The sequence below is a fragment of the Chaetodon auriga genome, chromosome 3, assembly GCF_051107435.1.
Source record: "Chaetodon auriga isolate fChaAug3 chromosome 3, fChaAug3.hap1, whole genome shotgun sequence".
In the NCBI taxonomy this organism is placed as follows: Eukaryota; Metazoa; Chordata; class Actinopteri; order Chaetodontiformes; family Chaetodontidae; genus Chaetodon; species Chaetodon auriga.
The window spans coordinates 21,281,025-21,293,494 of record NC_135076.1 but is presented as its reverse complement, the minus strand read 5'-3'; the positions used below and the strand labels follow the sequence as shown (position 1 = coordinate 21,293,494).

Here is a 12,470-nt window from a genome sequence, read left to right as displayed (position 1 = left end):
TCCTCCTCACATCCCTGCCGCGCACAGCATCTTATGTTATTGCTGATTGAAGGAGATCCAAGCGGCATCAGACTATCACCTGTCATTGATTCTACACACTCCATAAAGCAGCCTCTCCTCTCTCACTAATATGACAATTAGGCCAGTCTCCGGGAAATCTATGGGGTGTCTTTAAGTCTGCAGAAAGAAAATGGAACGATCATATAATCCTCCACTGCTTACTTAATACACTTTCCCATGTGCGGCTGTACCTGCACAGTCTCATGTACCGAACTCTGAAGGTCATCTCACTGATGTGGAACAATAAATGCAGAGCAAAGTGGAGCTTAGCCTTGTGCCTGTGGCAGAAAAGTATTTCTTTGAACATTAATTCCTCTTAAAAAGTTATTAAGTGTTTTAAGGATCAAGCTCAAAGTCTTTTGGTCATTTGAGTGCATCTCCCTTACAATAACAAAGTGAATAGAGCTCGAAACCCTTCAGGTTGTTGTTGGCACCCCTCCAGTATGATCTCTTTTCACAGACTTATATTAGAAACTGTGAATTAAATGGATTCAAAATGACGTTCTGGTAACACTATATCATCTTCTACTGCCACTATATCTTCCACTATTATATGACAAAGCCAAAAAAAATGCCTTTGAGAATATTTAAACCTGCATTAATTGATTAAATTGTCAGTAGAACAAGCTGTAAAGATAACATTGACATAAAGTCAATATGGAAAACTTAGCAAACGCTTGTCTACGTAGCAGACAAAGCAACATTAGCATTTATCTGGACTTGCGTTTTGGGGTATCTGGTGAATGCAGGTTAAATATTCTGTCCAATATTACCTCTGTTTTTGAATGTGTGGCTCTTCAGCTGCTAAATGCTCCACCATGTTCATGAGAGCGGTGACAGTGAGCCAAAACAGTGAAGCTGTGACCCAAACAGCTAAACAAAGAGCTGAAAGAGGGTTAAAAATTCTGTAGAGCTGATGGAAACTGTAAAGTTGGGTGATAATTCTCTGTAGGCTCATTATTGAAACTCTCCCCTTTCACATCCAAGTAGTCATTCAATCCATTGTGTATATAAAAATATCGATTAGTGCAGCTTTAATATGTGCAATACCTTCAAATTATCTATAAAACATTCATAATGTCGGTGAACATAAAAATATAATTTGCCTTGTAGAGTGACGATAAAGGGATTTGAGTGGAAATAGACCATGTTTGAATTCATTCTTCCTCTGTGCAGGCTTTTTGAAGCTGGGCGACCAGTGTGAAAAGGGATTATATCAGACTATTGCATGAGCACTGTGTTCTACCAGCACTGATACCCCTGTATAATACTTGACAGCCCCTCTGTTAAATATATTAATCATAAATACCCCAACCACCACAGTGTCCCCATTAATGCTGCTCTTTTTCATTACCATTTTCCCTATATCTAGGACATGCATAATCTTGGTTTTCTTTCAGCCATCCAATTTTTAGTGCAAGTACCTCATGGCTGTGTAATGAAAACACAGTGAGAGCGTATACACATCAACAAGAAAGAGGCTAAGGGAGAGCAAGAGAGAAACTGAGCCATAATGAGATGGTGAAAGGGAAAAAGGTAGAGAAACTGTGCAGAGGAGAAAGCGAGAGCCATGGCAACGGTAATAGGTGACAAAAGCATTTCAGAGCATATTAGCGCCTTCACTTGACGATGAGGTGTTCTATTGGCATGCAAAGTATCCAAACCCCAGCAGCAGAGGGTCACTATCTCGGTATAACCAGCATCCAATTCCAGAGTGCAGGCATACCACGCGTCTCTTTTCGCCATCAAATCATTTCCCCTGTCAAGCCTCTGCTCTTTAGCCTGACTTGACTCTGTATCAGAACAATATCAATCCTCATTACGGCTTTACTAAAGACGCTAGACATCATTCATCAGCTGGTGATGTGCTATCTAAGTTATAGGTGTTGGCCACACTGGGGATCATTCAGAGGTGGAGTAGATGGCATCCAGGGAGATGCAGCACTCTCTGCACCAAACTGCCTCCCACTGATTTCGGCAGCTAAATGATCTCTTAATGGCTTTGTTTAGGAAATTACCTGCCTAAACACCCATAATCAAATTGATCTGGGGCTGTGGAAACGGACAAATTAACAAGTCTGTCGAAATCCCGTTGAAGTGAATGGAGCACGGTGGTGAGTTCAAGAGTCCTTTTTCATTAATAGTAAACAAAAGCTAGCTGGAGCGGATGGGGTATTTAACCTAAGACTGAAGTTTCACTTGACCAGCTATCGTTATTTTTCCTCCACTGTCGTCACTTGCCATCTGTATTAGCTTGGCACCCAAATAAGACTGTTGGGATGGTGCCTGAAATCAAGCTCAATCCTTGAATATGTTTGTCACAACACTGGAAACAATAGTCCCCCCCAGTGAAAGACCTGACATAATAATTTGCTACTGACAGTGCGGGTTTTCAGCGTTTCTTAAATCCGTGAAACCCACACAGCGTGCCGGCTTCAACATGACTTCAGTGACATCCGCTGCCATTTCAATTTCGAACAGAGTGCTCTAGCAGCCTGGGGTTGAGTATTTTGGATCAGTATCTCCTCCAAATGGCAAAATGTATATGCAAGTTGCAGTATGCCCCGTTCAATGATAATGGCATACTACTATACAGCTTGTGCCATGCGGCGAAGCTTCTGAATGGACTCGGCTGTAGCCATTTGTCATAATTACAGTGATGCTTTGGCTCTGAACCATTTGTGCACCCACACACAGGCATGCACGCACGTACACGCACACACACATACACACTCGCTTTAATACTTGTGTATCTACTTATTCTGCTGTCCCATGAAATTGTATAGCCCAGGGTGTCTAATTATACTAATCGAATGCGTACCGCCTGACATTTATTCATACATTATTAATAGCAGAAACAATAGAATCTCTGATTGGATATACTGACTTCCTGACTTCTCATCTTCTCTCTCTCTCGCTCTTTCTCTCTTAATGTGTCTCACTTATCTCTCACTCAATCTCTATCTCTCTACCCCGTGACCTCTTTTCTACTCTCTGTGACTCTTTCCCCTTCACCTCCTGTAATTTTGCTTGTGGGTGTTGAGTAATTAGCATGCCTCCCACTTTTACTCTGATGTCAGAGCAGGGAATTCGAGAAATGTCCCATAAAGATTGTGTGTCCTGATAAGGTTATGTCTGGGACTCCATTAAAGAGATGGGCTGCACAATGGCTGTTTGTATCCTTCGGCGGAGAGAGAGAGAGTGAGCGAGAGAGACTGAAAATGCTTGAAAGAGTGAAACTGTTTTCGTTTTACTACGTACAGTACAGTGTCAGCACTCTCCAACGCTGCCTCTCTGTTGAACTGTACATGGTTTCATTTGAATTTAAGATTAAGATAAACCCATTAATTATTGTACTTAATTATCATATTTTACACTATATGGCTAAAAGTATGTTGAACCCTCTGTATACATACATTTGGTCATGGTTTGAGAAAGGTCCCTTATTTCCAGTTCCAAGGTAAATATTAAAGGGATAAAACCATTATTATTTTTTTTACAAATAAAACATTGAATTTATAATATATAAAACTCACCCTTGCACAATTCAGTACACACAGGGCGTTTGCTTCAACAGCCTAACTTGGTATTGTATGATCAGCAGCTTATGGTGGCTAATGTTAGCAGACTTTTGATAGATATTGCCTTTGTTTTAGCATTTGTCGCTATCCCATAATGTGGCTGCAGATGCCCACATAGAGCCCTGACTTCAACCCCCTTCAGTACCTTTGGTATGACCTGGAGCACCCAGCATCGGTGCCCAAACTCCATCGTGCTCTTGTGGCTGAATGGGAATAAATCCCAACAGCCAGGTTCCAAGGTCTTGTGGAAAGCTTTCCCAGAAGAGTGGAGGCTGTTACAGCAGCATATTAAAGCTCATGGTTTTGGAATAACATGTTCATCTATCACATATTTGTCTAATTTCAGGGTGTCCACGTACTTTTGGTTGTGTTGGATGTAATTTTACATTCAGCATTCAGTATTTTATGATATTGTACTTACTATTGAAGCTGTTATGCTTCATGTCATGTCAGAATTCATGTTTTGTTGTAATAAGTTATGATATGCAAGAAAATCTAACCTTTGCTAGCAAAGCTCTTAAATCCACAATGCAGTTCAGTTGACTTGAAGTGAACTGAAGGAGACGTGAAGAGAGTGTAAGAGAGCTAAAGACTGACAGACGGATGGGCTGCACAGTGGATACCGTACGTTCATCCAAGTGTTTGCTTTTGCATTGTGTCACACGTTGTGCTTCTGTGACCACAGTAAAATGCCAAGCAGTTTTGCATAAAGAAATACAACCTTGAGTATTCAAATTTGAGATGTTGCATGAAATGTTCAGTGTTTGTGGCAGTGGCGATGGAAGGCCGCTCCACTTGATTTTCAAAACAAATTACTCGGCATTGCATTCAACATTAAGGCGACAACAAGATGAAAGTCGAGTTATGGGGTAAATTATAGTGTATTCGTGAAATCTCGAGGAAAACGCAATTCCATGCCAGGCCTGTACTGAGAGGGAAAAATGGATAGATAATTACAGATCAGTTAGAGCTCAAGATAATAGCGACTTGAATAAAAATGCCTGTTGGGTGCTCCTTGAATTCCACCGCACACATGCTACAGAAGCACAACTGCAGTGACGGCATGCAGAGGTAGCGGCCAGTCAGTCATGCCATCTGAGGTTTGTGGCTGAAGTCAATAGCAATTCTGAGAGCTTTTCTCCTGCGAGGCAGAGTGCTTGATGCATTTTCTAGATGGATCGCGGAGGGTAACTTAATTTGGGTATCATTTGTATTTCCACATGAATCACATCCGAGACCTGCATGTGCCTCTGTACCGCCCGATGAAAAATACCGACAGTTTAGCTCCGCTGTCAGAGAGGTGATTTGCGTTGCCGGCAAGCATTTAATTTAAGTAAACTAACACTTCACTCCTTCTCTCAGAGTCCTGGATAATACTTGATGTTGGGAGCGTTATTGAGCCTTTCACTCACTCTCAGCCTATACAGACTTTCCATTCATCTGTAGGCCATATATTTCTCTCTGTCTTGCCCAAGATGTTGCCCCTTTGCCTCCTCATTTTTCTCAAATGCGTCATATGCATTGAGTTGTTTGATGCGGCTATGTTGTGCCACAGCGATCTGGCTGCATTCAGAGCTGACTGGACACTTCTCCCACAGCAGATGACTTAATCCCTGGCTCAGAGCAGCTATTTATCTCCCCTCACATCAGGGTGAAGAGATAGAGGTGCTGTGGGAATAGAAAGATAGAGCTTCAGTCATGAAACCCACCCAGCCAGTTAGTTAGGTAGTCAGTGATTGAGTGAGTGAATGTTTCCCTGTCTGTGTATGTTTATGCGTCTTGCTGCTCTGCCTCATTTAGCAACCACTCACTCCCTTTGCTCCTTTTTTGTCTTTGTCTTTAATTTCCACAGAGTCTGCAGTTGTGTTGCTATGACGACCGCGGCCCCTCCCTCCTTCTTCCTGCTGTGTTGGCTCCTCCAAACGGCCAGCTCGGCGTTCCCCGAGGAACCGGGGCCCCTCAACTTCATCCCCACTGAAGGTATTGACCTCCTGACTTTCTCGCCCTCTAGCTGCCCACTGCGCTGCATGCCTCTCTCCCAGGTCGTGATGCGTGAGGTGCGGGGTCGCGCCCTAACATGCAGGGTGTTGAATATGGGGGAAGGTGTGGAGGGTCACCATGAGAGCTGTGGCGGTCAGACAGGCTCTCACACGAAGGGTGTTGACTGGTGTCCAGGTCAGGAAGTGTGGGGTCACACTCAGGAATGAGACCAGGGTGAAGGACGGAGTTCTTGAATTCTTGACTTTCCCACACACACATTCAGACCCTCAAGAGACACAGTGGCTGACACACTCAGACTTTGAGTCTCCATATCAGCTTGACAGTCTCCAGCTCAGACCAGACCTTGATTGATTGCAGTTCAATAGTATTGATTGATGGTTTCCCAGCTGAGTCCAGACCCTTCTGAACGTATCACCACTGAACAGTAGAGAATAGAGGTTGTCAGACTACTAAGAGATACACTGGAGCAGCTGCGCCAGACACAGCAGCTGTGGTTTTCAGCAGGTATAAGTTATAGCAGAAAATGCAGGTTCGCTGGATGGACAGACAAGACAAATGGAAGAAAGTGCGGAGGTGGACAGAGAGAGTAAAGGTGGAGGACAAGGAGAGAAAACAGTGAGCCAAAGGAAAGAGTAATGTAGAAAACAGGTAAGAAGAGGAGATGGCTGATCGGACTATAGGGTGGGATATAAAGAAGCGATGATGGAAGAGCAGAGAGAGGATGAAAGGCTATCAGATCAAAATACTCTCATTCACCAAAGTCAAGGTCAAAGACAGATAGCCATACTGGTTTTACATACTAATTCATCTGATTTATATGCAGCTGTTATTTCTGATTCCCTCTTCACTTTAGTTTTTGCTGTGTCTTTGCACATCTGTGGGGCCACATGATAAAAACATGCTGAAAACACTCCAGCACTCCTTGACTTATCTCCCTCAAGTTGTCCCTTCCACGATGTACAGATCTCCTGGTCCTCTGAAACACTCCTCTCAGATATTGTCTCCACGTCACCTTGAATGCCTGTAACTACTTCTGAACTGTCAAAACCGCTTTTATGTTGACTGCTGTTGTAAAAGATGGATGTCAGTGTTGGATCAACCATTGTGTGTTTCTTGTCTCTCATTCGCTGACAGTGGTGAGAAGACACCCAGTGTTTCTGGGCCGACCCCACCGAACATGGCTGAGACAAGAGCCTCTGCACATCCAGAGGATCCTCCAGGTCAATCGGACACTCTACATTGGAGCCAGGTACAACACTCAGCAGCCCACACAGGCATACTAATGAACTTAGAGTCTAAGCTTTTTGTTTATGGCGCAGCAAGAATAAGCTTTAAGAAATCTGGCACCTGAGATATGTCTTTGATTGCTTGCATCACACACACATATACAAGTACAAATATAGCTCTGTCAGAGCCATTTTCAGCTTTCATATCTTTTGGATTGTCTGTTATCACTACATTTGTTGCCAGGCAGCATTGGCCCTTTTGATTGGGTGTTATTTTAGGAGGTAGAGGGTCTGAGCCTCAATCCTACTAAGAAGACATACCATCAGTGTTGCTGTAAAGAGGTACATGCTTTTTGTTGAAAGTGTGGCAGGACTAAATGAAGATTGTTGGTCGAACACTTTGGTTAGTTTTGTCAACTTGCTAGCTGTGGACACGTTAACTTGCTAATATTAGCATTCAGCTCAGTAAGGTAGTGACTATTCACAGGGCTAATCGGTGACCTACTGTAGTTAGCATGCTAACGATAAAGGCTACATGCTACCCAGCCACGAACATGCCATCTCTAGATAGTCACAATACCTCCAGCTTGCTAACTGTCATTTAACTAACAGTAGAAGTTAATGCAGTTTATTCAAGAGATACATTTGTGCCACTGACTCCTGTCACATAACTGTCTATTGACAATAAATGGAGCCGTAACCCTTTAGCAGAGAAGCGTTATGTAAGTGGATGGTACAATAAAGCTGACCTTCAATAGCTTCCTCTGGTTTGGACCCTTGTCTCCCTTTGACAGGTTTTACTCTGTCCCTGTGAGCAAATCGACTGACTGAAGTGTACTTATGGAAGTGTATTGATTTTTTTAATATATATATATATATATATATCTATGATACTACCATAACTTAGCTATTCACAAGTTCTTTATTCTCTTCTGTCTACTTGGTAAAATGAATGTGCCAACTGTAGTAAGATCACTGCAGATATTACAGAGTCGAAGGTTTTTGTACCAAATCTGTTACAGTAACGTCATTTGAAGGGTGATATTTGGCCCGGTAAATGTTTTCTAGTTTGGTGCATATGATGACGGTCCCCATATGTCTGTCAGTCTGGTGAATGTGCTGATCGTGGACAGACAGTAGCTCTGGTGGTCAGGAGGGCCAGACGAGGACCGCATGCTCAGCTGCAACAGGTTTACACTCTAAAGCTACATCTGCTGCTCTCCCCGGAGCCATTTGGGAGCCAACCTGAAACAGACTGAGCTAACAAAAAACATACACCTCAAGATTTACTGCCCAAGTTGTCCAAAAAATAATTTAGCTTGAAACATGCTAAAAAAGAGAGACACAGTCAGTTTCCACATATGGCGCTGGTTATTTGCAATAGTGGCAGCTTGAAAGAAGATTGAAGTGGTTTCTAATAAGAGACGCCATTATGGTCCAGGAAATGACCCAGTCCCTGGTCTCCAGCAGGTCTAACCTCACTACTGAGGGTTGGTAGTAAATATATCAAACGATGCAACATGGTTCCAGCCATTGTGTCTGCACCGAGAGGGTCTATAAGCACGCACATGCACACAGCCTGATAAAACTGCCCACAGACAACCACTGTGCAGCTACTGCAGTCTGCAGCTCTGCTTTAAAATACAGCCCGTGCCATGAAGCAGTCTGAGAGACATTAATTTCAATTTACAGCCACAGAAGTTCTTACCGAATAGCAGCGGTAAACTGATTTGAATGTCTCAGCCAACCGGATGATAATGAAATGCGAGACTGACAGGCAGAGAGACGAGAGAGGCGAGGGGGGTTGATGGCATCATGAGAGATTCAGAGAAAGAACGCTTCAAGAGTGTATTTATATATTTCTTGTAAGTGGCTATGAAAATGATCAGTCTAGAAGGAAACAGATCCATGTGCAAATTCTTGTGTGAGCCACAGACATCCCAGTGGGGAGGCAGAGTTTTAAAATGTATAATGTATAAATAAGTACCTGTGTGGTGGCAGGTATGACTGCCAAAAGCTCCTACAGAGGGCATGGCCTGATAAGACGCCTCACTCATCCCCAAATCCTGTCACCATTAGCATAGCTGCTCCTAAGACTGCAAGCGCTGCTAAATCCGTGCCCCAAGCACCTGCTGAGAGCAGCTACCTCTCCCCGTCCTCTTCCCATCCTTGCTAAATGAAAGTAAACTATGTATTTGGCTGGTGGCAGGTGGAGTAAAGCTCCTTGCTGTGTTAAGCCCCATTTCATTGCTGTCAAGATGAGCAGCTGTGGATCCTGTAGTCTACAGCTCTCAGTCAGATCCAAAGGGCTAATCCACACAAATATAAACCAATTGGCAAGTGTTGTATTTGACAAGATGACCAAAGGGACAACTTCTTATTAACTCTTCCATTTGTGATAAAGCGTAAGAGGTTTTTTGCCATCTGGCTGTGTTTACGCTTTGCATTGGGTGAAAGCGTGCTGCCTGCCAGGTTGGAGGTCGGTCAGTTTATTAGCCCACAGACACTGACCTCAGAGGTGAACAGGGGTCGGGAGGCGGTCACTGCCAGGTCAGATGCCTCGTGGCAGACGTACAGGGAGTTGTGGAAAACACAGGGAATCTTGAAAGGAAAAGCTGGCAGGCTGTTCAGCTGTGGAGTCAGGAGAGACATGAACACACACGTGAAGACACCCACATGGACACATATACTGTTTCCACACTATATAGTAGTATTACAGCGTGTGCACTCTGGACTAATCCTCACAGGGTTCTGTTTGGCAGACAGTGTACCACGAGTTAATGCACTTTGCCAATTATATAAATGATACTGATGAAATTTAAACTACAACTTTGGAAAGCTGCTGTTTTAAATTTTAGAAATTGAACTAACTGCAACTAATGATTCTTTTCATTAGCAATCACTCTACCAATTATTTTTTGGCTTAATCCATTAAGCATTTGGCCCATAATTGGTCAGTGTTAGGGGCCGAGCTGACAAGCATCAGCGGGCACAAGTGGACTTTTACAAAGGCCAGTTTTTATTCACCCAAAAACGAACAAACTGAACACAAAAGGCAACATATAAAATAACTGATAAGACATAAAGATAAAGACTAACAACTAAACTACAAACACAACAACACAGGACAATTGATGATACATGAAACAGAAGCCATGTGTCATCATTTATCTGTTTCCTCATGTATGCAAAACATCTTAAAATATCTCCAAAACACAAAGATATGCACTTTACTCTCACAGAAGATGAAGAATATCCTTTTCAAATCGCAATTAACAAAGTGCTTAATTTTGTATTTTATGTAATTTTGTTCAGTTTCATTCCATTTTAAGACTTCTTATATTGATTAATGTTACTTTTGTATTGCCTTTGTGGGATTTTCTAGTTCTAGCTTTCTATTGTATTTTTTGTACATTTCTTCTCTTTTTATGTATGTTATGAATTATTAAGATAAAGTTGTCCATGGTGTTTGTGATTTAACACCTCCTTTATTGGTTGTTGCAGCTTCGAGTACACAGATGTTGTACTGTGTAATGCCCAAAGTCTTTGATCAAAATGTTTCTCAAGATTTTACTGAACCGACTTTTCAGTTTTGAGATCACGACAGATTCCCCTCTTAGAATTTAGAATGCAATATCAAACTGGGACACGGCTGCTCACTCAGGCACATATTTGCAGACACCCAGCTAAATGCAAACTCACACACAGACATGCCACAGTGTACTCTGTCTGCCTCAGTCAGCACAAGTCTCAGGGTAACTAGTTGGTCAGCTCAAATCTTCCCTTCCCAGTTTTATCCAGTGGAGCAGCTTTTCCTGCACACTCTATTTGCAGGCTCAGAGAGGCTCAGCTTTGCTCGAGCTAAACCACAACACGGCTGCTAGCAAGAAGAAGACTGGGGAAACTAAAATGAAATACAGGACACTGGGTGGCTTAAGATGTCTTGACCTTGAGTCTGCTGGTGTTTGGCGGGCCAAAAGGAGAAAGTTCATGAGCTGGTCAAGCCAGAAATTTAGTAAATGTTGACACTATCTGTTGATTCTTTGTTGACTTTGTGTTAGCCAGGTCGAAAAGGGTCAGAGGCGTCCATGAAATCGCTGCTCAGGCACGCGTACATGTAGGTTTTAGGGCTGGATTTTGTGTGCTAAGGCATCTTTGTGAGTTATGACCTACTATATTGAGTCGAGGCTATTCAAGGCTGTGTGCACATCAAGCAACATAAAGAATAATGACATCTTTACACTGTTCACATTAGTCCTTACTCTGAATCGTAACCTTCTACTAAATGAAGTACACATACAGATAAACAAACAAAAGCATAAAGGCCACAGGCTTTGCATCATTCAAACAACCTGCAAGGCAAGAGAAGACATGGAGAGAGGAGGAGAAGCAGCAGCATAAATAATTCCCCCTCCTCTGCACTATCAGAGGCAACAGTGCTGGCTGCCAGCCACTCTGACTAGGAGGCCTGGTGCTATATTCATTATGTTAATGCTGAGACAACACTGAAGCAGGCTGGATGAGATTACGCCTCACACTCTGGCCCACTCCACTGTTTGGAGAATGCTTAAACCCTGACCTGTTAAGCAGGGACACACCAAGCAAGTGTTTGGTGATTTCGCACTTCTCCGCCATTTAGTCGTTGTCCTATGATGCGAGGGTTGAGCAAGTGCGGGAATCTTCTAACGCACCAGCGGGAAGTGAGGATGAATTATTCAGAAGTGGAGTAACCTGATGGCCTACCTGTGCTCTCATCCTCCACACATTCTCACAGCTCTCTCTTTCAGAAAAAAACAGGTGCAGATACACACACTCAGGTGGGATGAATACTCACACGAGCAAACGCTTGCACATAGAGCCCCTCATGATGACCCCTCCCTCTGCCAAAGACAAAGGCGAAACCAAGAGAACATGCAGCACAGATGGGAGGCAGGGCTGGATCAGAAGTCCGATCGATAGTGCTGCAATAACACGGCTATGGCAGATTTACAGATTAGCCCATTCAGAGCCTGGCCCTTTGCTAGATGAAGCTCGAGCTTCAGATCCACCCCAGCAGATACCAAGGCCTTGATCAATAAGCAAACGTCAGCTTTTAGCTGTCGAGCCCAACTCTCATTTAGCTGGCATTTTCACAGGAACATCCAAGGTTACTGCAGAATTATCGGCGGATTAAGAGTGCGAGGAAGCAGTGAAATATCATGAATACATGCATGGACCACGTGTAGGCAGCATGTGAGGGTGTGCAAGCCTCAGTGTAACAACTTGATTAAATCATCCATTAATTCAATTTCAGGCTTTTGAATAAGACTGATAAGCTGAATTTGGGGCCAAGGAGCAAATTCAATGCAGCAAGTCAAGTTTAATGAGCAGAGGCAAAAAGGCGAAGGGGAAATATGAGACATCATTATGCAGTCGGGTCCCATTTCTTATATGTATTGGGAGAAATGGAAGACATTGTAAAGCTGTTCCCTTATCTCTGAGGGTCTGATCAACTTTAAACAAATAGATGTCTCTAATATGTATGCATTACATAGCTCCATGCACAGATTTATTTAATATTAAAACCACGCAGATACAATATACAGCAGAAATATTCATATGC

General features: G+C 43.0%; 1 protein-coding gene across 1 annotated transcript in view; it reads left to right on the top strand.

Moving 5' to 3' along the window:
* The window catches only part of sema6bb (sema domain, transmembrane domain (TM), and cytoplasmic domain, (semaphorin) 6Bb), a 117,368-nt gene that overhangs the window by 51,270 nt on the left and 53,628 nt on the right, over positions 1–12,470 (top strand). Inside the window, exons 2-3 of the mRNA XM_076726085.1 lie at positions 5,494–5,621; positions 6,777–6,891. Coding sequence (XP_076582200.1) covers positions 5,513–5,621; positions 6,777–6,891 — 224 coding nt within the window. The 5' untranslated portion in view covers positions 5,494–5,512. The remainder of the gene's footprint in view (positions 1–5,493; positions 5,622–6,776; positions 6,892–12,470) is intronic.